General features: G+C 39.7%; 2 protein-coding genes and 1 long non-coding RNA gene across 11 annotated transcripts in view; 2 read left to right on the top strand and 1 right to left on the bottom strand.

The window, feature by feature from the left end:
* LOC138759353 (myosin-10) overlaps positions 1 to 6,279 on the top strand; it is a 141,262-nt gene extending 134,983 nt beyond the window's left edge. For all 4 annotated transcript variants that reach the window (XM_069929580.1, XM_069929579.1, XM_069929578.1 and 1 more), the window contains 3 exons: positions 1,428 to 1,536; positions 2,599 to 2,771; positions 4,524 to 6,279. In XM_069929580.1, coding sequence (XP_069785681.1) covers positions 1,428 to 1,536; positions 2,599 to 2,771; positions 4,524 to 4,671 — 430 coding nt within the window. In that variant the 3' untranslated portion in view covers positions 4,672 to 6,279. The remainder of the gene's footprint in view (positions 1 to 1,427; positions 1,537 to 2,598; positions 2,772 to 4,523) is intronic.
* A 5,074-nt stretch (positions 6,280 to 11,353) lies between these two features.
* ndel1b (nudE neurodevelopment protein 1-like 1b) overlaps positions 11,354 to 25,957 on the bottom strand; it is a 54,748-nt gene continuing 40,144 nt past the window's right edge. The window contains exons 9-10 of one of the 6 annotated variants that reach the window (XM_069929573.1): positions 13,666 to 13,726; positions 11,354 to 11,884 (exon numbers count right to left, since the gene is read on the bottom strand). In XM_069929573.1, the coding sequence (XP_069785674.1) occupies positions 11,852 to 11,884; positions 13,666 to 13,726 (94 nt within the window). In that variant the 3' untranslated portion in view covers positions 11,354 to 11,851. Of the gene's footprint in view, positions 11,885 to 13,665; positions 13,727 to 24,302; positions 24,808 to 25,089; position 25,957 lie in introns of those variants that run through there. The other 5 variants (XM_069929571.1, XM_069929570.1, XM_069929577.1 and 2 more) reach the window with 5 other exon arrangements.
* Positions 19,811 to 24,049, top strand: LOC138756606 (uncharacterized). Its single transcript, XR_011353189.1, has 5 exons — positions 19,811 to 20,104; positions 20,874 to 20,945; positions 23,019 to 23,166; positions 23,658 to 23,734; positions 23,899 to 24,049. It is a non-coding gene; the product is annotated as an uncharacterized lncRNA (long non-coding RNA).

The following is a 25,957-nucleotide window of genomic DNA, read 5'->3' as shown; positions in this document are numbered from 1 at the left end:
ACTGAAATCACCGCCACTTCAATTTCCAGAAAAGGGAAAAACCATCCTTTTTTCTTCCTGGTTTTCCTCGGGTGTGGGGATTATAAGTGCAGCCGCAAAACTGAAGACGAGAATAGATTCATTTGTCTATCAACTGTATTGTTGCTTTGAATGAACAGACTATATTGATACCCTGGTATCCAGCACCTATGGGGATTGTTAGATGCGGGATAAGTACATTTTCCGATTGCGTGATTGGCGCGCTATTTTAAACTTCTGTATTTTGTTTAACCAATTTATTTTCTGCGATTTCATCGCTAGTTGCTTGCGGCTGCCGGTTGCTAGGATTCCAGATTACAGGTTCCTCAGTGCCAATGTTCCCTCTAATTTTTAGTGGTCAGTGTGTGCAAAAATCTTAAGTTGTGTACATTTTTTTTACTGTGACAAAAGTTTGTGGGCACTGAATGCTTGTGCAAATGTAAACTTGAATTTGTTTCAAGATCATTTTGGCACAGCCTATCTCTCACGGCCAATAAAACTATATTGGCACGTTTTTATAGAATACAAGTATGATTAGCTGCTTGTTTAACCAACTAACTAACTAGTTAACGGAAAGATTATTTTCAATAAGTATAATTATTAATTACTACATTATTCTGGGTCACTAACTTTTTGTCTGCATATTAATTCCTTTTGTGCACTGGTGGCAAAACCTGTTTGTGCTCAGTCCCCCGAATGTGTTCCCAAAAAGGAAAGGCCAATTTATTTATACAGTACAACAATTATCTGGCCTATGATGGATTTTTTTTTTTTCGGATAACTGGTCACTTATAGCAGTGTTTAAAAAAACAAGGAAAAGCTTTTTAAGCATTAAAATAATGTTTAATTCTCACCAAAAAAAATACTGGCCACTACCGATCACCGACACATCCCGCCTGAGGTCCCCGCTCCTGCCCAGGAGCCCAAGGATCCCGCTGCTGTCCGGGAAGCCACTCTCCTTGATGACGCCAGGACAAGGGATTCTTCTGGGGGCTGGGAGACAGTGGCCCCTAGTTTGAGAAGCAGAGTTGGAGAGAAAAGTCGATAGGGAAAGGTAAAGAAGAAATGGAAAGAGAGAGGGGAAGGAGTTACCTGAAACGAGGACAACCGTCGTTCTGACCATGTCAAATTAATTTGACATGTGAGGTCAGTTCGGCTCCGAAAAAAATGTCAGATCAATGAGGGTTTCTGATTTATTTTGGAGAATCAGAGTTGTACTGTAGTTTCGTTGTTTATAGTTCAGCCTTACTTGTACTGAAATTAAATCTGTTTAGGTAGAACAACTGCGTGTCATATCTGCCTGCTCCTATTATTGTCAGCTGCCTGTTTTTCTTTGAACATTTGCCAGTGTGATTTCAGATTTATTTATTTTTTGCCTTTGTCTCGAAAATGGCGACGTTACTTTTCAGAGAGCGAGCCACGGCCAACAAATTGGTACGTCGCACAGAGAAAAAACTAAAAGAAGTGTACATGCAGGTTGAAGATGAGCGCAGACATGCTGATCAGTACAAAGAACAGGTAACATTTCAGCCTCTGGTATTTCTCGGAAGGATATTCTTTCGTTAATAGTTGATGGGTTAATTGGTAACTACAAATAGTCTCACAATTGAAGGTGAGTTGTTAGAGTCCAAGAAGAGCTGATGAGAATGTGGGCAGAATAACATGGGTGGAGTTGAGGAATGCAAGTGATCTGTGCTCCATTCCCTTCCCCCCCCCCCCACCAACCATTTTATTCAGATGCCTGCGTGCCTTTTGCTCGGACCTTGACAAAGGGCTGGGGCCTGAAAAATTGGTTGCATACCATTGCTACATAAGGACGCTGCGTGACCTGCTGAGTTTCTCCAGCTTGGTGTAAAAGGGGGATTAATTGGCATACATGTCTAATGTGTGTCTGCTGTATTAGACTTTTTTTTTTGCTGTGTTTTAACTTCTTGACATCCTGCTTCCAGCTTGCCCTGCTGTCAAGTGATGTTATTTTAAAATTGCCAGTGTACGGCATGTATCCCTTCCCGCTTTGGAAACCTGAACAATTGGACTATCGGTGGGTGGCTGAGTTGTTCACTGGGAGGAAAATTAAGACTTAAATTTATTATTGGAGTACATAACAGTCCTGAGATTCTTTTTCTTGAGGGGTAAGGCAGAATTACCACTAATAGGTAGTGCAAAGAAAACTGTACTCGATGCACACTTGAAAACAAATGAAGAAATGTAAACTAACTGCAATATAGAGATATTTTAAAAATCAGTAAAGTGCACAAGAGTCCTTAAATGAGTGCCTAATTGAGTTTGTTGTTGAAGAGTCTGATGGAGGAGGGGTAGCAGCTGTTCCTGAATCTGGTGGTGCGAGCCTTGTGGCACCTGTACCTCTTTCCTGATGGCAGCAACGAGAACAGAGCGTGGGCTGGGTGGTGAGGGTCCTTGATGATTGCTGCTGCTCTCTGTGGTAGCATTCCTTGTGATGTTCTCGATGGTGGGGAAGGTTTTGCCTGTGATGTCCTGGGCTGGGAGATCAAATGCTTACAGCTGATTCCTGATTCTAACTTTCTGTAAATTAAGATTTTTTGTTTTCTCCTCCTCCAGGTGGAAAAGTCAAACTCGCGCATGAAACAGCTTAAACGGCAACTGGAGGAGGCCGAAGAGGAAGCGACCCGTGCAAATGCAGCTCGTCGGAAACTCCAGCGGGAACTGGATGACACCACGGAGACTGCTGAGGCGATGAACCGTGAGGTCAACACTCTGAAGAGCAGACTCAGGTAGAGCTGATTTTTGATCAAAGACCTTTAAGGGCTGTTCCTTGGTCAATGAAGGTCTGGATGGGCTTCAGATGGGATCAGAAGCACGGTGGTTCACTGCATTTTTCTTTACTGTGACTTGCCTGTTTCAAAGCCTTTGCTTGACATCTTAACACTGTTAGGGAATTGTTTAGACCCCACTAGTTTCAAAGAAATGTATTCCACAGGATATCAGCTCCCAGACAGCCAATCCCATTACTCCTCTCCTTTCTCTAACTCCTGGAATTTATTTACTTCCAAACCTAATCATGAACTCTCTTTTAATTATTTTTTTGACAAAACTTGTGAACGGTTAGCGCGATGCTATAACAGTGCCAAGAACCCGATGGAATTTGGCATTTTCTGTTTGTTTTCTCTGTGTGTACATGGGTTTCCTTTGAGCCCTCTGGCTTCCATTCATCTTTCAAAACTTATGGGGGTTGTAGGTCACTTGGATGTATTTGGGCTTGTGGGCCAGAAGGGCCTGTTACCGTGCTGTCTATCTAAACTTTTTTTAAAAAATGGCATGAGGCTAAATTACTGAGATCGTTTGTCGCACAAGTGCATCACTTGATATATGGAAGAAATGTTGCACACAAAGGACAGGAATGAACCTGATTCCCTGGAGCTGTTCGCAGCAGAATTGTTGCACTCCTATACAAATGGAATCAACATCACCCTGAACCTGTCAGAGAGAGTCACTGGATGTGCTTGGGCAGTAAACCATATTCTGCCACCTTCATCTCATTCCATTCCGTAAGACTGAGATCATTCAACGCTGAGGTCCAGTGATTTATTCATGAGGACTGCTTCAAGATCACATGAACCAGAGAGTAGTTGTTGAGTAGTTAATGTGATGCACTGTTAGCCAATGTAACAACAGTTTTGGGTCTCCACTAAATACTTGACAGTTTTGCTTACATTAATATTATTTCATTTTGAAGTAACTCATTTAACTAGGACAAGAGGTGCTCATGTCTAGTTAGTGGAGTTGTCTGTGACCTCACTTATTTAATATTTCTCCTTTCTGCCTCAATCCCTTTTCTCGGAATTAACAAAAAATTCTAAGTTGGGTTACGTACTCTACATTTTACATTGCGTGTAAGAGCTGGAGGTGAGGAAACCAGAGGCCAAATGCACATGTTTCTCAGAGGTACAGCATGAGAAAAGATTGTCAGCCCATGTCTGTGTTGATATCGTCACCCATTTACACAAATTCTGCGTTAACCCTGCATTCTCGATAACCCTGTGTTCCTGCTTCTCTTCACACCCCCCTCCAGCCCTACCATTTTTATTCCCCACCTGCTTCCATCGGCCTTGATTTTCTTTTTCTCATTGTCCACTTTTTCCTTTCATGACCTGCCTTTGTCTCCTTCTCCCTCCCCTCCCCTCCCCATTCACTGCTTCTTCACCCATCCAGTCTCCCTTCATACTGGCCATCTTCCCTGGATGCAAGGGGTCACAACGAGAAATGACAACGTTCCCCCATGCAACCCTACGGATGCTGCTTGACCTGCAGAGTTCTCGCAGCAGTTTATTTCTCTGTAAATCCACTATTATTCAATAGTGACATAGTTGCATGGATCCAAAGCATCTGCTGGCCTTTTGAAAGTCAGTCACTCGATCATGTAAATGTTTTATTCCCAAGTCCAAAGAGTAACATGCTATTACGGTGTCCCCTGGGCTTGCAGTATTTGGCAGTGAGGTATTTACAGCTCTAGTTCTGTTCTTCAGGAGAGGTGGCACTGGTCTGACATTCACCACGAGTCGAAGCGGAAGGCGTGCACTACAGCTGGAGGGCACCGCACTTGAACTATCGGACGATGACGTGGACAGTAAAGGTGGTGGCGACCTCAACGAATCATTAAATCAGGCAGAGTAGAGTCATTTTGTGGTTGGTGTGAAATTCCCTTCTCTGATCCACAAGAGGCTGAAGACTAAAACGATTACTGAACTGATGACTTCTGATTCTTTCCTACCTAGTTTATTTTTTAAAAAAAAACAGCAGGCAAGTTATCAAATAAGCCATTGTCCTTTTGCATCTTAATTTTCTTTGTCTTGATGTCATATATCCTAATTTTTTTATTATTATTAAGTACTAATTTGAGCACACTTTGAATGTTGAACCACGCCTGAACATTGGGGTGTAATTGGAAGGGTTCTCGTGTATTATGCATGCTATGTGTACAATAAACATGTATTTCCATGTAATTTTGTGGACAATGGCTTAGAATTTATCAAGTTATTAGTCTGCAGCCTCAATTGCTGCTTAAAGACCAAACTGTGAGCATTGCTGGATCTGTGTAAACAAGTTTTATAATAAGGAAAGAAATTGAAATAAGTAATAGGATGGCAGTATCTGGTTAGCATCATGCTTAATACAAGGACTGGCTTGGATTGTTAGTGCCAATGTACTTTGAGTAACCAGAGATAAAAACCCAAATTTCAACGTCCTTAAATTTACCATCAGTCACAAAATTGTAATTTAATTCCCTTATTTTGCATTGATTTGTAACCTACTCTCACTCCGATCATTCCAATTTGTCGGAAACATCTTCAGATTGTTCGTAGGGGCTTGATGGCCCTCCGTGTTCATGTAATATACACAAAACGTTTTGAAGTATGATTGGAGTTGATAGATATAAAGTAATTAAAAGTGCATTTTAAAAGTGCACTAAATGTACTTTAGTGTTTGAACCGTTCCTCGTGTTTTTCCATTGACTAACACAATGGACATAAGTATTTCAGACGTTTTTTTAAAATATTCTATCCCTAAGTAGTAATTTTACCCCAAGATGTTGCTGGAAATGTTTATGCAATGGACCAGCCCTCGGATGATTGGCCTTTGCATTTTACCATTTAAATCTCTGAATTCTGTTCTGATTAGCTGTAGTTCCACAATTTGATCCTATGCGACCTCACTTCCAAATAGTGTTTGACTAATGCTTTTAACGGATGTGGTGATGGATGCTTGATCTTTTGAAGTTCATAAAATATTTGCATAAGTCTCTGCAAGCTACCAGATGGTGCATGATACAAAATCGTACAAATAGATTCGTATCGATCATTATTCAGACCAGAGTTCCATTAGAATTTGTGTTAAGAGATTTCAGAAAAGTGCCTTAGACACGGCTTATAATTTGGTTACAAGACCAGGCATCACAGTCAAGACTGATATAATACATTATGCTGAGTATGTAACCATTAAAATGGTTTTGTATTTTATGCAGTTGTGCTTCATGCCTTGTACAATCCCAGAATTTATATGGTGTTTTGAATATGTACCTTGAGCCTTCTGCATCTTGCAGGAATTTTGAAATGTCTTTAAAGCTTTAACATCTGAAGTATTTTTCTGTATTGGCCGTTGACCACCAGGCACTGTCATTCTCATCCCTTGTACCTGTATTTAGAGACAGCTATACCATTCAATAAAGATATCTTTGGAAGCAACAATTTTTTTAAGAAAACAATAAACTTAATTGTAACATTTTATCCTGTCTACTCCTTTAAGATTAGATGGTCTTTATCTTGTTTTGACTTTTGAGACTTTTCCACTAATTCTCAAATGTGCCATTTAGAATAAATATCAATTATTTGCTTTGATAGTTTTACATTTTCTACTGATTTCAGTTGGGTGTGTATACTTTGGATAACTTTTTTTTGACATGGTAACAGGCCCTTTCAGCCCACGAGCGTGATGCCCAAATGCACCCAATTAACCTACAACCCCCATCCCCCGTGTGCTTTGAAGAGGGGAGAGGAAACACACAGGGAGAATGTACAAACTCCTTCAGACAGCGCTGGATTGAAACCCAGGTCGCTCACGCTGTAATAGTGTTGCGCTAATCGCTACACTAACCCTGCCACCCTTGCGTTGCATGTTTTGGAATTTTCAACCCTATTCCGTTCCCCTCTAAACCTTTTGTTGTGTTGAGAAGGATACAGCCTCTTACTACCCACCATCTTGGCCTCCCAAAAAAAAACTCATTGGGATGCAGTTGTGTTTACGGAATGGAGTAGGACTTTTAAGTATGCTAAATTTGATCAGTTTAAACAAAAAGACAATGCTTCTCAGACAAAATAGATATTGAAAATAACATGCGTGTTCTAAAATAGATACTTTATGCCTTTCCCTGACGTATTTCCCTCAGTATTTCTGCAATAATAATCTATAATAAATTTGTTCAGCTTGATTAGTGTGGGTTTTCTTGGACTGGATGAGGTGCACAGATGGGTACATCTCAGTGATACATGTTTTAATTTGGCTAAAGTTGCTGCCTGTATTTTCTGCTGATTTACGTGGTAAATATTTGGACCCTAGATTACCAACTTACTGTAGAGTGCAGTCCTGATTCTGAAAGAGAAGACCCTGTGTGGTGACTGACTGGAAGTTCTGCCATAGGATGCAAACAGCTGAAGTAAGGGTACAAACATGGTCTGTCCATAGAAGCTCTGGAAACTCCTAGTAGCTGGTGATCAAAAGCTTTGAACATTTCTAAATGTTCATGACATAAAACTCAATGGAAGCATTTTGGAAAAATGTAAAATAAACAAGAGAAACAAGCTGCAGATGCTGGAATCTTGAGCAGACAGAGTATTGCTGCAGGTACACAGCGACCATGGGTAGAAATGGTCAGTCAACAAAAGGCGCTCCACCTCCCAAGCTTTCTGTCTTCTACTCTGTCACCTCTGCACCCCTTGCCCAGCTGCCTTTTCTCTTGATAGATGTAATGTCACTTGTTCTATCTTGATAAACAGTTCTGACTCAACATTGAGTTCCACCCATAGGTGCTGTCTCACCTGTTGAGTTTCTCCAGCTATTCTTAGTTTACTCAATACTTCAGCATCATTCATGGTTGCTTCTTCGGTGACATCAATAGGCTGACCTTTTCTGTGCCAGTTCAATGAGCAGGCGGTTGAAGTTCACACTTCTCCATTGGTCCCCAAGGTGTTCATTGTCAGAGCAGAGTTGGGAAGTTGCCAGTAAGTTTCATTCTATCCCCATTTGAGTGAAAACCCAAAATTGGTGATAGCTAAGTGGGGGAGAAAGTGGCTGAAATTGGATGGGAGAAAATCAACCGATTCCACTTCCTGATTCTCCTCGCCTGCATACGAACAAAGACTGTTTATAAATCACCTCCCATTGCCCAGATCTTGGACAAAAAATGTCTGTTTGGGTAAGATTAATGACTGACAGCTCAAAAATAAAAAGTGGTCTTTAAAATGAGAATAGATTTGCCAAGATCCAAGAACAATTTCATTAAAATATTTCTGGCATGGAAAAAAAAGCTTAGCCAAAGCTTAAAAGCTCAATTTAATTCGCTGGCTAGAAACAAAAAGTATCATCCTTTGTGAAACAAACATTCAAAATAAGACGTTGTGTTTTTAAAAAAAAAAAGTTGACAACTTGAATGTATGTTTGTTGTATTCTAAGTTTTATCCCAGGAATAATCAAATTTTGCTGGCAGTTCAACTTTCAGATATATTGCATCAGTCTGATGGAGATGACTGTTTTGACCTACGTTCTGTTTAATTATTGTGTAGCTGGAAATAGTGGTCCCAGCTCTCTTCTCTATGGATATATCAGAATACCAAGATCTGTCTAAGTAAAACACACTATAAGCAAATCATGAGAATATTCACTGCGTACATGAGCCCAAACACCTGGTGTATCCTCACCATGTACTCATTGTTCCAATTCCATTCGTGTGACAAGGCGAGGAAAGAAAATAAAAAACCTGCAGATGATGGAATCGAACAAAAAAAATACAACCCTGGAGAGGAGAGGTGAGGAAATATTGCTGGGTTAGCCTGCTTCATGAGCGAACTGAAATTTACCAAGCAATGAGTGGTCAACATTTTTACAACAGAAAGTGGAAAATGCAGCAAAAGTTGTAGAAGCCAGGATGCAATACAGGAAAGAGGTTGATTAAATAGTTTTACAGGGTGAGAATGGCTTTAAAAGTAGAGAGTATCTAACCATTTCTATTTTTTTTGATTGGGGAGGAGCAAGGGGAAGTGAGCATTCAGAGCTAAATTGGGGTGCAAAGCTCTATACCAACAATGACTGAAGTTCCTATTTGGTGTTTCAAGTTGGGCTGTAGTCCAACTTGCCCCAATCCTTATCTAAACTCTAGAGGAATACAGGTGGTCTTATAGGGAGACAAAAGCACGTTCACACCAAGGATGTTGTATTTATCGTATATGTGCGGGTAATAGTCAAATTTCATTGGCCAATTTTTTCGGTAAAATTTAGGGGGTCGACTATTACATGCATACTACTTTTGAGTGCGGTAAATTTCTGCGTTATTTAAGGCATCGGAGTCACAGATGGGCGGGCGGCCAGGTCAGGGTGGCAAGTCCACTTTAAGTACTTCAGGAGCTCGGATGGCAGGGCGGCCTGGGCATTGGGAGCTCTGATTGGAGGGTGGCCTGGATGATGGTTTGCGGTTGTGGAGCCGGGACCTCTGGTGGAGGAGTGGCCAGAGCCAAAAATAGGGGAGGGGCAGGGTTGCCTTTTGCACGTGATAAATGGAAAATACTCTATTTTGGGGCCCAAAACAGGTAGGTTGACTTTTACATGGTATCAATTATTACAGTCGTTTATGGTTATTGTTCTTTGTTGTAAAACTCATGATTAACTAGTGCTTGTTTCAGGTGACACCAATCATTGCAAAATCTTTCCAAGATATTCCCACCTAAGTTTTGATAATATCACAGAGCTCTGGTATTTTTTAAAGTGGATAAATTCAGGCCTGGATTTAAAAAAAAATATATCCTGAGCTCTCAGACCAAGGAAAAAGATATCACAGGTTATGATAATTTTTCAAGTATTGTGCTGGAAGGTAGTCCTGTTTTTTAAAAATGAGAAAAAAAAAGTATTGCTGGACCAAGCAGCCTAAATCTCTGGTGGGCAGATTATTGGGAAATATTGAGGAACAAGATCCTATTATAGTAGATAATCAAGAATTATTCAGGGGGAACATTAGTAAAATGGCATATTTTAACCGGGAAAAGGCAAGGAGCAGTGGTCAAGGGGAGTTTTTGTGTGTGTTTTTTGAAAGGCTGCATAGCTTTCTATACTGACTGGATCAAGGGTTGTAATTTAGTTTGCAGATGATAATAAAATCAGTGAAGCGATTGCATGGAGGAAAACTGGAAAATGCATAAAGTGTGAGCACTGATTAATTGGTCACAAAAGTAGCAAAGTTCACTTGGAACTGGAGGTTGTGGTGGGTAAACAAAGAAAAGTGGGAACCGATCAAAAAGCATATCCCCAAATCCTTGAAGGTAGCAAGCAGAGTGGATTTCTAAGGTAGTGAGTTTGTTGGAAAAAGCATAGATTTACATGAGCAGATAAGTAGTATTTGTAATAGATTAAGCAGGAATATTGTGTACAATTCTGATTGCTACTACAAGAAGGATGCGATTGTGATAGATTTGTAAGGCTGTGCCATAGCTGGGACTGTTTTGACAAAAAAAAAGCCAAGGAGAGAATTAATTGTTTATCAATTAAGGTGGGATTGATCAACTTGGACCAGTAAGTTTAAAATAATTGGTAAAGTATTTGGAGATTTTTTTTTCCTCTATGAGGAGTGAAGGTATGGATTTCTGCCTGAAAGACTGATAGAAAGAAACCTTCACATACAAAAAGTTGGTTTTTTTTTAAACTTGGATGAATATTTGAGAGACTGTAACCCAAGGCATGTTCAACCAAACAAATTTTGGTGATTTGGGAGTTTTACAGAGACTGACAGTGAGCAGAATTGCACTCGCTCTGGCTAATGTTTTAGAAGAGAAATGTTGGGTCCCTGGTTTGTGTGGACACATTAGGTCTGGAGTGAGCTATTGAGTTGATGCTGACAAATGCAATGGGAGCATAAAGGGCAGATTGTGAATGTGCTGGGATTACAAGGCCACTGCGACCATTCACCAGTTGGATCTGTGTAGAATTGGAATTTCCACACATGAGTTTTTTTCAACGTGGAGATTGGGTGGAGGGAATATTCCCATAATTTCTAGATCTTTTAACATTGCTAACTTTTTCTTGTTCATTTTACTAATTTATGGCTAATGTTTAGACAGTTCTATAGATATTTTCAAGCTCTTAAAAATTCATCTTGTCCTGTTTGAACGCAGAAGAGATTTGTTATTCAATTAATAATTCAGATACAAGATTCAAGAAGTTATGGGGGTCAATTATGACTCGTTATCTTACTTTATAATTTTACTCCATGTAATTAAATTGACTTGTATCTTTTCCACGTTCTTTATTTTTTTTTAACCTTAATTTTTCTTTTAATACCAGTCATATACAGCATCTGGCAACAAGGATAGGTAAGGGGTTTGAGTTTTTATCCTTTACTATTTTAATCTTCCTTTTTTTTGTATTATTAGTTTTTTTTTCCTAAAAAATTACACTATTTAGAGTATGAATTATGGATATGATTTGCAATTCATGATGTTAGTAATAGAATATCGTATTTAGTTTATGTCCACATCAACTTATTTTAATAAGTTCTTTATTAAAATCAATAAAATATTTTTAAAAGCAAAATGCCTCCTGGCCTTGACAGTTGATTATTCTCCAACCCCACCCCCATGTCCGCTCCAAGAGTACGATGGTACTCCTGGGATGCCCCTCTAGTCTCACCACCCAACGTTGGATAGTCAAGTTTCTTCAGCCTTCTGCCTCCTGGCCTAGGTAAGTAGGAGCTGCAGGCAATGACTGTTGTTGGTGGGGTGAATCCATTTCTCTTCTTCCTGATGGTACCCAAGTCCTCATCAGATGTCTGCCTTTAGCTGCGGAGCTACAGACTCCAAAGATCGACTGTTTATTCAGGTGTAAAGATGGCAAACACTGACCATTTCAGTGTAATTCATGGAAAAATTAAGAGCGATTTTCTCCCCCCCCCCCCAATATGTTTTTCACTTATTTTGTAGTTACAGTTATTAATGTTCCTTTTTCCAAATTATTTAATGACCCTTCTCATTACTGTTCTTGTTTAGATGAGCTTGTATCCACACACTGCAGCTCTGCTATTTGGAAGTCAGTCAAGCATTTAGTCCGAGTTGCTCGTAGGGGCATAGACTTCCTGCGGACAACAAAAAATGCGGATGCCAGAAGAGCCTCTCGTATAATATATCCCACAAGCATAAATAAGCCCCTTAATGTTCTAAATGTGCATTAATAAACATCAAAATGTTGAAACACTGAAAAAACAAAATATTTAAAAATGAGCACTGGGTGGCAGGATTAGCGCATTACTTACAGCGCCAGCCATCAGGATCGGGGTTTGAATCCTGCGCTCTCCGTAAAGAGTTTGCGCGTTCTCCCAAGTCTGCATGGGTTTTCCCCAGGGGCTCTGGTTTCTTCCCACTGTTCAAAATGTACAGGGGGTTGTAGGTCAATTGGGCAGCATGGGCTTGTGGGCTGAAAGGGCCTGTTACCATTCTGGATGTCTGTATGTAAAGTTGCATACATCTTTAAAATAATAATCTTGATCACTGCATTACCGTGTAAGCTAATGTGAAGTTTAAACCCCTGGACACTGCCATTTAATGGCTGGCTGGAATTTTTTTTAACAGAACACTCTGTATGTGCCCCCTTTTTGTTTTTGAAGTGTTTCAAATTTTTTTGGTGCAGCACAAGACTTTGGGGGAGGGGGATTCAAGAATGCAGATTCACAAGTGAAGTGTTGCCTCATTTGGAAACACTGTTTAGGGCTGCAAATGCTGGTGAGGGCATAAGTGTGGGCACAGGTGCAGCATTTCCTGTGGTCAAAGGGGTAGGTGACAAGGGGGCGATTGGAGGAAAGGGGTGAGGGAGTAGCTTATGGAAGGCAGAGAGGGGAGCAGAAGGGAAGATGTGTCTGGTGGTGGGATCACATAGTGGAAATATGGGAGGATGGGTTAGTAGATGAGGCCAAGGGGAATCCTGTTCCTGTTGCACGTGGGGCAGAGGGGGCCAAGGCAGATGTGCGGGTAATCGAGGATATGCAGGTGTAGGCCAAGTTGATGGTGGTAGAGGGGAAGCCATGGTTTTTTTTAAAAGTAGGACATTTCTGACAATCTAGCATGGAAGATTTCATCCTGGGAGCAGATGTGACAGAGTAATTGAGAGAAAGAAATAGAATCCTGACAGGGTGTGAAGAGGTGTAGTTGTCCTTGGGAATTGGAAGATTTGTAGAAGATGTCTGTCAAGAGTTTGTCCCCAGAGTTGAACACTGAGAGATCAAGAAAGGGGACAGCGTTGCTAGAGATGAACGAAGTGAACTTGAGGTCGGGGTGATAGCAAAGTGGATAAAGTCAATGAGCTCTTCATGGGTGGAAAAAGCAGCATCATATAGAAAGGCTGGATTGGATTGGATGAAGGGAGATGACAGCAAAATAGTTTGAATGTTTGCAAAGTTTGATACTGTATATGCCGTCACATAGGATGATTCTTGAAACTTTAAAAAGTCACCTTAAAATGGGTCATCCTATACACCGGGTCCAAAAATCCATGCCTTGAGGGTGAAGCTTCAACAATGCTGCCATCCTCCCACCAGCTCTGATGCAACCTCGCGCATGCCCTGCTAGTTATCAGCGAAGTCTCAGCACTCCTCTGCGGGGTCCATCCTCACAGTCCGACTGCCGTGGGCTCTGTGCAGGCTTTAAACGGCCTGTTGCAGGAGCCGACAGCAGTTTATTTTAAAATATCCAAACAAAATTGAAACCTTTGCATGGTAATTTGTTATTAAAATATTGTGATTTGCTTTTAACCCACATTTTAGGTGGGAATTCTAGGGTCGCCCTACACACGATACATTCCTGTACGATGATATTTAAAGTGTAAATTTATTGTCAGTGTATATATATATATGGCATCACTTACAACCCCAAGATTCTTTTCCTGCAGGTCAGTCAGAATTTTTTTTAAATTTCCTGTAACTAACCTGTAATCAAATAAAGAACAGTAAATGAATTGACAGGATAAATGCAGATGTATAAATATACAGTAATAAATAATGGGGAAAAAAAAGTGTCTCTGAGTCTAGTCTTCAGGAGTCTGATAGTGGAGGGGTAGCAACTATTCCTGATCCTGGTGGCCACAAATCCTGTGGCACCTGTACCACTTCCCTAATGGGCAGCAGCAAGAACAGCACATATCCTGAGTGGTGCAGGTATTATCAAGTATTGAAGTGGTGCGGCAATTAAGATGGACATCAGGTTGTAAATTGTCAGCTTCAACAAACAGATCATTCTTGCACCTGTTGGTCGACCAAGTATCAATAACGGCAAAGGGAGAATTGCAATGATTTCATTTTCACAGCTGGCATTCTATTGAATATGAACTTATGTCTGAGTTACTGCACTTAAAATTCAGGCATAAATTGAATTTTAAAAATAACTTTAAACTATAGGGAGTATGAAAAGCACAACTTTTACAACGAGTATTTCCATTACCATTAAAATGTTCTTTTAAGACTATGATTTTGGAAAACATCAACCTTTTAGAGGTTGTTTAATTTCAATCAGTTTTTAATTTCTTGAATCACAAGTATCCGATTTTCTAAGAGCATCTGAATCAAATTTTTGAAGATGAGGGTTTTTTTTTTAGCTTAATGCTTTCTTGTAAAGGTTTAATATCTATTATTTACACATAATTGTTATGTTTAAATCAGACTTGTCAGTTAAAATCAAAAATGCTTGGGAACAGGATTTAAATTTGACTATATATTGGACATGGATTGGGACCCAATTCATAAGTTGGTTAATAGCTCTTCATTATGCGTTTGACGTTATCTATTACAATTCAACGTGGAGCACGTTTGTCTAAGGCTAAATTGTCTTGCTTTTATTCCGATAGGACTCCCTGGTGAGACAAGTGTAAGAGCAGAAAAGCATCATTAATTCATATTTTCTGGACTTGTCCTCATCTAGAAAAATACTGGAGAGAGGTTTTCCATACTTTATCAAAATTTTTTAATATAGATTTAATACCGAACCCTTCTGTCCCTCTTCAGTACAATGGGGGGGGGGGGGGGGGGGGGGAGGGGCGGGGAGAATGATGCTTCTTTGTCTCTGGTGCCATTTCTTTTACCTCTCTTTTGGCGAGACACGTAATTTTACTGTTTTACTGAAATGGAAGGATGCTGCCCCGCCTACTCATGATCAGGGGTTGCGTGAGATCATGTCTTGTTTGAACATGGAAACGATCGTTATTCAATTAATAATTCAGATACAAGATTCCAGAAATTATGGGGGTCAGATATGGCTCACTATCTTACTTGATAATTTTACTCCAATGCAATTAAATTGTCTGCCTTGTTACTTTGTCCATGGTTCTTTATATTAATTTTTTTCTACCTTCATTTTTCTTTTAATACCAATCATATACAGCATCTGGCAACACAGTTCGATAAGGGGTTCGAGTTTCCCTCCTTGACTATTTTATTTTTATTGTATTATTAGTTTTTTTAAAAAGGTAAATATTTTAAATATGGACATGAGTTACAATTCATGTATGTTAGTGTGATGCCTTTTTAGTTTGTGTAACTGTCCATGTCATCTTATTGAATTGTGTCCTTTTTTGTTCTTTATATAAAAAGTTAATTAAAATATTTTAAAAGGAAAGAAAGTGGGCTTCATCTGAAGCCCAATCAACTTGATGGATGGGAGGGTACACAGCCAATTTCGATCGAGGAGCCATTTTGGTAGCAACGGCCAACTTGTATTTCTGTACATGTTCCGAGTGCTGAACTGCACACGTTCCTGACTTTGTGGATAATCGACACAATTTGTCAAATGGAAGTTGACCTCCTTTTGTTCAGTTTGGTGGAATGTTGATCAGGGGACGATGGAACGTCCTGGTCCTCTTCAACTATTAGCTTCAAATCGAACAGATTGACTGCTTTTACCGTTCTTTGCCTGGTGTACACCAAGTCAATACTTAGTATCACAATGGCACATTGTAACTCCTCAAACCAGAACAGGAGGTATTGGGCGAGGGTAATCCAATGGCCAAACTTTGACCATGAAACCTGTATTAATATTGAGCCTCTGGAAAAACAAGCTTCAGGATTCTGTTAATTCTATTGCAGTTATAGCAAAATACATTCAACATACCTGCTTCTCGATAGGTACTAAATTCCCTCTAATCCTGCTTGATGTCTACAAGTAAATGATTCTCCTCCCTTTGTTGGGATAAGGTTTATATTTTAAATATTATTTGCTTTTGTTGCAGAATAAATCCTAGATTGTGATTTGAACCACAACTCTTGATGAAGCGGAGATTGGCTACGTTAAAGGCAACAGGAGAAGCATTGTTGGATTAGGTGAGAAACAGGATGAAGTAAGTACTACTTGTGATCTTATTTGATATTCTAATGCTGAATTACAATAGGCTGATCTGCCTAGAACCACCAAAGAATATTATGACGCTGCTCTTCAGCATAATTTCACCTGTGAAACCTTTTGATTGGATGAGAACGAAACAGAAATTATTTGACCACTACTGTCCCAGACGTGTCGATGAGGATTTTTCAAAGAGAAAAAGACTGCAATTTAAATGAAACTTTCTCCTGTAACAAGTCCTCGTTGGTACTCACTTTCAGAAGCAAGATTTTTTTTTTATTTGCGGTCCATTTCTGACTGACTGACCATTTCTACCCATGGATTGGTGCCTGACTCTCTCATTGTTCACTAAGATTCCAGCATCTGCAGTTTGTGCTTCTCTCTCCCAAATCTATTATTAGGTTGGTTTTTTAAAAAAAATAATACAGTTGCTCTACGGGAAATTAAAATAAAAACCTGGAAAAACTGAGTAGGTCAGGCAGTCCATGTGGAAAGAAAAAGAGTTAAACCTTCAGGTGTGATATAGTTGTGGGAATATTGACTGTAGAGGGGAGCTAGCTGCATTCCTTTCTTTCAAGTTATCAGCTGGAGCTGATAATGACTTCCTCATTTAGCAAAGTAATAAAAGACTATTAGCTATTGGGAAATGGACATGAATCTGATTAACGAATCCCAAGAGAACTCTAAGAATCGTACATATATGGTGGAGTCTGTTCTAGATACCTAGGTGTCTGAATGTATAAATATTTGCCTTGTAAACCACAAGACAAACTCTTTTTGGAGTGAGACTAGCAGCTTGTGGCAGTGCTTCTTGCTGTAACAGGGTTCTCACACTTTACAAAGTGACTAAAAATGTGTTTTTGCAGCTTGAATTCATGTTTGCTTTCAAGCAAGCAAAAGTCCAATTTAAAATGGGACTCTGAGATCCATTTTTCACGTGTTGCACTTAAAAATTTCACAGCAAGATGAAAATTGAGTTATGCAGCACCAAGCAGGCATTGTGTGTGTTGATCCCTTTAATGGGGCTCATGCATGTTAAGTTTCACTAATGGAGTTAGTCCGTTGGCATGACAATGGTCCTTTGCAATAAGCGATATTTCTTTGAATGCATGGCTCACTCACTTTTAGATATGAACATTTTTTTCTGAAATCTGAAAAGAATGGAACTTCAGCATGCTTATTTGCTTTGCATCATTTTCCAGATGGTACATTCCAAATCTGTGAGTGTGTATCAGTTTGTACTCATTGCTAGTTTATCGATTCTAGATGAAATGTTGTCAAAATTTACTCTCGTAATGCGATGAACTGATCTCAATATCTTTCAAAATGTAAAATTTGTTCTGTTGTTCAGGACATCACCCCATCATATTTATTCATGGAGATTGGAATGAGGGGTCATAAGTTGAGGGTTAGGGGGCAGAAATTATGAAGTAACATAAGAGGGAGCTTCTTCACTCAGAGGGCGGTGGCTGAGTGGAATGACCTTCCAGAAGAGGTGGTTGCAGCAGGGTCAATTTTGTCATTTAAGAGAAGGTTGGTTGTGAGGGTATTGGAGGGTTATGGACAGGGAGCAGGTAGGTGGGACTAGTGGATTTTCACAAATCGGTGCGGACTAGAGGGGCTGAGATGGTCTGTTTCCGTTCTGTAATTGTTGTATGGTTATATACTATTTTAACAATACTTCAAATGTAAAGCCATTGTAAACTCTAAAACAATCAAATTAATGTAAGAACATAGAGCACAGATGACGAATAAATGACCGATTTAAGAGAACTCCACTAGTTCCACCCACCCACTCCCTGTCCATAACCCTCCATCCATGTTTTTTAAAAAATATATATTTAAATTTAGATCAACATTTAGTCTGTGATCCATTAGATATTGTCATATGGACATAAAATTTACATAAAATGATTTTAAACAGTTACACTGAGCTCTAAAAGGAAATACAAATATTGAATTTGCTAAACACATAAACTAAAATGTATGGAGATTAGTAGATGCTGGATAAGCGAGTTTTCTGGTTGCTTGAGACTCGCTGTTACGATGCCTTAACTCATACACCAGTTTAAAAGACAGTGTAAAATAATTTGAAAAAAAAAATCAGTATTGTAGTCTTTAATTATGTAAAGTTCACTTTAATCAGGTAATTTCCATAACTTATGAAATTTAATTTAATTTAAACCCCCATCACTGCCGCTATCAAAATTAACGCCTCCCCCCCCCCCCACTTACAGATTATAGCCTTACTAATATACTTAATAATTATACCAATAAAGATAGACTCTTGCTGGATTATACTTATGTAATCATCGATACCATGTAATAGTTGATCCCTCCCCCTTTTTAGGGCCAAGAACTCCATGTATGACCATGTAAAAATCGACCCTTCACTCTCCATCTGAGCTCCTGATGCCTTGTCCCGGCCACAGAGACTCCCTCCTTGTCCCCAGATGCACCCCTGTCCAAGCTCCCGATGGCCCGGATGGGAACTTGCCACCTGGTCCCATCCTTCTGAACTCCTAATGCCTTGAACGATGCAGATACCTATCAAGGTCAAAAGTATGTCACGTGTAAAAGTCACCCCACCTCCCAAATTTAACACAAAAAAATTGGTCCAAAATATTCAACAATTATATATGGGGATAAGAAAACACTTTAAGAGAGTCACTCCAATAGCAAGTGGCATCAACTCTACCTCCTGGGTGATGCCATTTTATTCAAATATAACTTTATTCAAATAACTGCTATAAGCAAAGAACTCCGCTGGCTGAATATTTGCTCCCATCTTCACCAAAGGGCTGACTTCAGAGAACATTTACTTTTACAATTTATTCTTGTTCTATTTATTTATTTTCCTCTTTTTTTTTGCCAGTTGCTTGAATTCTGGATAATGGGTTTTACTGCACATTGTTCAAATATTAAATGATTGGGTCTTGAACTGTCCAAAAGAACTTCCTTTGCAGTTTAGATCGACACATCAGAAGAATTCACTTCTACATTTTACCATAAAATGACTACAGTACAGAAACAGGCCATCTCGGCCCCTCTAGTCAGTACCGATTTAAGAGAACTCCACTAGTTCCACCCACCCACTCCCTGTCCATAACCCTCCAATCCCCTCCATCCATGTTTTTTTTAAATATATATATATATTTTTTTAAATTGTTTTATTGTTCACACTGTGAACCATATCAATCAAAATACATACAAACATTTCCCTCTTAAATATACACAGTGGCATTCTCCATCCATGTTTGTGATAATTTTGAATGAAGAGTGTCCTGTAGAGTTACTAAACGTGAGCAAGAACAGTGTAGGCCATTTGACTGAGTAAGATTTTTGCACCAAGTCAGATCTGAGCAAGGTTTCTTTAAATAGAGGTTACAGCACCACCCTCTGGACAAAATAAGGATTTTTCTGACTGTATAACGTCTGTTTTCAGTGAACTTATTACAATCATGTCTAGGGGAAAAATTAAATTCTATAAATAGAGTACATAGATAAACTCGATAGTAGGATGAATAAGAAAATTCAAAACAGAACGACTTGTCCCTCAGACACAAAGGGGTGTTTTTAGAACTGGGCTCTCCCCTCACCAACAATCAGAAACTTTGAAAATGCTGAGTCACTTTGCACACGTGACATCAGACACCAAAAACCTGCACTTTCTGCCAAGCTCCACGAGGATTTCCAGGAGAACAATGGAACAAGGGAGTGCTCAATGCCTCCTTGGAAATTCTTAACATTCATGGAAGCCCCTGATCGATCATCACACAAATTGGAGCGGGCAGGCACATCTTTCCCTCTTGTTCCAGCAACCTCAAGGGACTGTACCTTCCCCTCAACTGTCCAGTTCTATATCCTTCAACTCTTCCCGTTTTGGTAACGCCTTCCCATGGAGCCACCGGAGTTGCAACACTTGCTCTCTTAACCCTGCCCTTTCTACCATCTATAAACACAAGCTGTTCTTTCAGGTGAAGTAGCAATTCGCTTGTTGTGTGAATGTAGCACCTCATGCTTACAATGAGGTTGTAGAAATGTTCAGACTGCATGGGTGAAACTGAGCTTCCAACTGCCAGTCTCTTTAACTTCCTGCACTTTCTCAAGAGGCCTGGCTTAAGGTTGAAGAACACGTCCTCTCATTTGAACAATTTTGCAACCTTTGAAATTGAATGCTGAATTTCACATAAATGGCCTTTCCTCTTTGTGCCATAAATGGCTGTTCCAATGTAACATCATCTGTCTAAAATCAATTCAGCATCTTAATGGATCAACCGAGTATTTTCAACGTTCTCATTTACTTCAGATGTCCAGAGCCTGCTGTTGTTCTACAACACCTCATTTCCAGGGCTGACTGACCACCTGAGAATCTCCACTATTTTGCGGTTTTTTTGTATCAGAATTCCATCTGCAGTTTGTGCTTTTCTTTTGATGTATTCCTTTGCTCATCTATGGTAATGGCTTCCAGTGCAATTGCTGTTAATTTTTAGACATACAGCACGGTAACAGGCCATTTCAGCCCATGAGTCTGTCCGCCTAATTTACACCTAATTAACTTACACCCCTGGTACATAATGGCCATGATGATTTGGTCACTTGCAATTGACTTGTCTGTGCCCCTGCTAAAACAAACTTCAGTTACGCTTGAGCTTATTTGGTGTTTCACATTTTCTTTGCACTGCAGAACACTCAAAGGTTCCACGTCTAGGATCAGTGAGTCACAATTTTGTTTATTTTCCGTAGGACCTGGATAAGGCACCAATCTTTCCATCCAGCTTTGGACTCCTGGAAGATGGGAGCATTGCAAAGTGACTGGTAAGAAACTAAAATTCCTTGTTGGATAAAAGTTTATTAGCAGTCGGACTCGGGCCTCGGGTTTCAGTGGGTACTGCAGGATTGATGGTAAGGTGCAGTCGAGACGGACAGTAATTTCTACAGGTGGGTAGATTGCCAGACCTATCTGGATACTGCCCTAAGATCGGGAACCAGAGCCTGTGTGGGCTGGACACTGGAGGTATGGTACCGAATGAGCCCTGCTTAAACTGTGTGGTCAAACTAGCAGGGGGTGGGGGAAATACCTCACTATCTCATTGTGTAAGGGTCGGAGAGAGCTGGCAGTCAGAGGCCTATTGGGATTTTGCATTAGGGAATGAAAGAGGGGTGGTGGTGTCAGATGTATAGAATGAGGTGTGGTTATGAAGATGGCAACTAAGTGTGGGTTAACTGTTTTGATAGCTGCTAAGCCATTAAAAAAATCTTCTTCCCGGGAGACCTGTATGATCATTCACTGAGAACTTGTACCAATTCATGTGATGTATGTTGACATTGCATGACTTGAACCTCAAAGGGCCAAGTCAGACTTAGAATGTCATAGAAATGACCTGGAGAGGGTCCTCATTCTGCCCCACATTTTTAAAGGCAGTCTCAGCTACCCAACTCTATTGTGTATTTTGGCAAATGTGTGAGATTGAACAGTTTTACATTTTTCAGAATATGTGCCCATGCTATCACTAAGGGTACTCCACCTTCAAAGCATTGGCTGGCATTGTTCAGTTCACTTGCTAAACCTGTCTATACCTTGTGTTATTCAAGTACTGCCTCACTTACTCTGAAACTCACCCCCCCCCCCCCCCCCCCCACCAGCCATGGTTTTCTTACATGGTCTCATTCATGCAGAATCCTTGGGCTTGTAGGTTACATTGAGGAATGACCACCCTCCGCTACACATCGACAACTCTGCAACAGAGAGTGGAGAACATCAAGTTTGAGTTCACTTAACTAGTGACCTACAGAGGACGCACATCTCATTTATCAGGAAGGTGCCACAGCAACTGCACTTCCTGAATAGGCTACCGGCCATCCTTAGATTAACCTTCTACAGGAGCTCTATTGAGAATGTCCTGGTCAGCTGCATCACAGTGTGGTATGGTTGCTGCAGCGAAATGGATCGGAGGTCAATCCACAGGACCGTTAAGAGTGGCAGAGAGGATCACAGGAGTCTCCCTCCCCAAACCCCACACCCCCCCCAACCAAAATCAAGGTGATCTACCAGGATCGATGTCTGGCATGCAAAATCTGAGGACCCCTTCCATCCTGAACACAGCATCTTTCAGTTGCTCCCATCAGGAAAGATACAGGAGTACACAGGCAGTGAGATGCTGAACGACCAAAGGAACGGTTCACACTAACCATTCGAGACACTCACATTCATGAAACAATATTTATTTAATTGTATAGATGAATACTCGTCTGCATTGTGTGTTATGTCTGGTTGTGTGCCTGTGTTTCACACTGAGGACTGGAGAACGCTGTTTCATCAGATTGTACTTGTGCAATTAGATGACTATAAATTGGATTTGACTAGGCAAATCCTGCCAATTGGAAATGCTTACTGTTTTCTGATCCTTTCCCTCTCCAATTTCCTTCAGCCTAATAATTCACTGCAACAGCTACTCTCTTGTTCAGTTGTAGATTTAGTTGCAACAGAGTGCCAGATAGTAGAGCTGCCACCTCTCAATACCAGTTCCATCCTAAACTCGGATGATGTCTGTAGAGTTTGCACATTTTCTCCATAATCATGTAAGTTTCCTCCTGGATATCAAAGATATGTGGTTTGGCCACTGTAAACTACCACTAGGGTATAGGTGATTGGTAGAAATTTAGGATGGAAATGTTTTGACAATTGAAAAACAAAGAATTCATGTAGAAATAGTGTAAGTAGGTTGTGGGGGGAGTTATGGTCAGAGTTGATTTGGTTGGCTGAAGGACCTGTTTCTGCACTGACCCTATTGAGTTACTCGTGCATTAAATTCTGGAACTTCCATAAATGCTTTTTAAAACACACCTCATTAAATAAGTTTTCAAATGTTTTTTTTGTTTTGCTCAAAGGATTTACGATGCTTTGCCACACCAGAGGTGAAGAGAGTGAGTAAATTTAAGTTCTTTGGACTCGCTATCTGAGAGGATCCTTTCCTGGACCCAACACATGAATACCACTTTGAAGAAATCTCCTCTACTTCCTCAGGAGTTTGCAGAGGTTTGTTATGACCGGAAACCCTGGCAGATGTGTGGTGGAATGTGTATTGACCAGCTGCATCACAGTCTGGTGTAGGGACACCAGCCCTGCAAAAGGTAGTAGAAACAGTCCAGGACATCACAGCCAGATCTCTCCCCACCATTGAGAACATCTACTCCTGTAGGGAACCCCCATCTCCCAGCACTTGCTCTGTCCTCGCTGCCTCCATTAGGAAAGAAGTGCAGGTGCCACAAGACTTGCGCGATCAAACTCCTCCACAACAAACCAAATCAAGGACTCATACACTTTATTGATTTACTTTTTCTCTGTATTGCAGTCAGTTTGTTTTGATTTCTTTATTTACGAGTATATATTGAGTCGTGTTTTTTTTTTGCAGAAGTACTAAGTGATAATTCTGCCTTGTCCGCAGGAAAACGAATCTCAAGGTTGTGTGTGATGTCATATATGTACTCTGACAACAAATCTGAAATGTACGGTATCTATATTTTTAGGGACAGATATTGGTCTTTTCTTGTATCCGGCACTCTTGCTGATCGTGGGAAGGTCTTGTCGACAGCAATCTGGACAGGTATGACAGTTCATTTTATGGAAATGTTTTGACAATTGAAAAACAAAAGAATTCATGTAGAAATAGTGTAAGTAGGTTGTGGGGGGAGTTATGGTCAGAGTTGATTTTATAGTCCATCAGTGATGGTGAAAGTATGTTTTTAAAATCAGATTTGAATGTTTCAGGCAACCATCCTTAACTGGGCTCAAGAAGAAAGGTGTGGGCTGCTGTCTTGAGCCAATCGTGAAGGTATTTCAATAACTCTCTTTGGAGAGTACCAAGATTTAAATATGGCAGCAATGAAAGGTAACCATACATTTCCAAGGATAGTGTTGTTGAATGACAAGCATAGTTAGAATCTCTTCTGTTGGAGATGATACATTTATCATATTGAAATACGGTTAAGGTATTGCTAGAATCTCTTCTGTTGGAGATGGTATTTGCTTGGTATATTTAGCATATTGAAATAAGGTTAAGGTATTGCTTGGAAGAAAATTGGTTGAACGTAGACTAATTTTATTAGATCAGTACTACAAAAAAAATTATATAATCTCAAGATCAGAGTCAAAAATCTCACCACAGCCACTGGGAAATTTTAATGCTGCAGTTTATTTGAACTAGTCCAAGGGCTTTGGTCTATAAAGCCTTTAATATACAGTAATACTTTTGTGTTCCATACCTGACTCCTTTAACTTGCAGATGGAGTCTGCAAAGCGTGTTCAGTTGCTAAGTTATGAAAAATTTTCCGGTGTAAAGGCAAGCCACACTGGTCTTGTGCAGGTGGCACAGAGGTAGAGTTGATCTGGAGGGTATTATTTAAAAAGATTGGTTGACTTTACCCAAGATCGTGCCAGTGAATCAAAAGCATTTACTCTCTCTTCGAAGCTCATGTCATTTCTCTTGCACAGTGATTCAAGTTCCCCACGCCTTTGGCTTGGGCTTCATGTAGGAACCAAACATTCTTATCGACCTGTTTTAATATTCCTTTTCAGGCACCTTACATTTTTTGAACTGATGCCTTTTATGAAGTGAAGTCTTGCTGACCTTAACTATGTGCCCCAAACATAATAGTCCCTCCGTCAAAACTTCAAATTCTGTAAGTAGTGGAAGAAATATGTTATAAACACAAGAACAAGGCTATTGTGGAAAGGAAATGTGCATCACAAAACTTCAAGCACTAGTATAAACAGATGAGTTTCATTTCCAATTCCTCCTTTTGAAATGTAGACCATACAAATTGAGAATCATTATTTAATCTGTACTCAAGAATAATAATTAAATTTAGTAGGTTACTTTCCATAGATATACCAATAGGAATTCTTACCTGGAACCTGTGGGGTTTTAACAAACTATAACACACTGCAGCTGTTTATAGAACAAATTTATTATACTGAAAGATTAAACTGCAGTTTCTACAACATGATATCATTTGTTACAACAGTATGGTAAACTTTCATTTATTAAACATGCCATATAGAATCTGAATAAATAATGCTACAAAGCCCAAGCTATGTACAAATGTCTTGGTTAGGTTTACAAACATATACAGTAATGCAATTATCTGAATTATGCAAAAAAATAAAGTGATTTGAGTACACGGAGAAGCAGCAAATAATTCAAATAAAGTTTGTTCTCCAACTTTTATATTTTTTTTAAAAAACAAACCATTTGCACTTAAATAGTGCTTAAATATTAAATCTGACATTAGAAATCAAGAAAAATTGTACAGTACAACAAAAAAAAAGTCAGGAATTGGTGTTTCAAAATATCACCAAGTCCAGGCACATAACCAAGAAACCTAGACCAACTGTCTGGAGAGTCACAACTGTACAAATGGCATGAACAAATACCATATATACCATGTTATATATGAATATATGGACCTTTCCAATACTGGTAGGAATTTAAATTTGAATGCTCAATGTACAAATCTATTGTAGCTGTAATGCACAATAGCAGTAGCATTAATGCTGACATTTCTAATGTAACAGTTTAGAGGCAAACTGGTTAACCAAAAACTTTGTCCAGTACAAACAACATCTAAGTTCAGAAATTCCTCCACACTGCAGTGCAATCAATTTGTAGCCAGGTTACAAAAATTACCAGGTTGTTTGAAGTAGATTTTTTTTTTAAAAAAGGTGCATTATTATTATGTTTAGACACTGAGTGGCAGTGTGCCAGGCGGGGAAGAAGGTGGTGCTGATCCAATTCCAGCAGATCCTTGGTCTAGACCATTTACTGCCC

Source organism: Narcine bancroftii, chromosome 3 (genome assembly GCF_036971445.1).
Source record: "Narcine bancroftii isolate sNarBan1 chromosome 3, sNarBan1.hap1, whole genome shotgun sequence".
Classification (NCBI taxonomy): domain Eukaryota; kingdom Metazoa; phylum Chordata; class Chondrichthyes; order Torpediniformes; family Narcinidae; genus Narcine; species Narcine bancroftii.
This window is presented reverse-complemented; position numbering and strand designations above follow the sequence as displayed.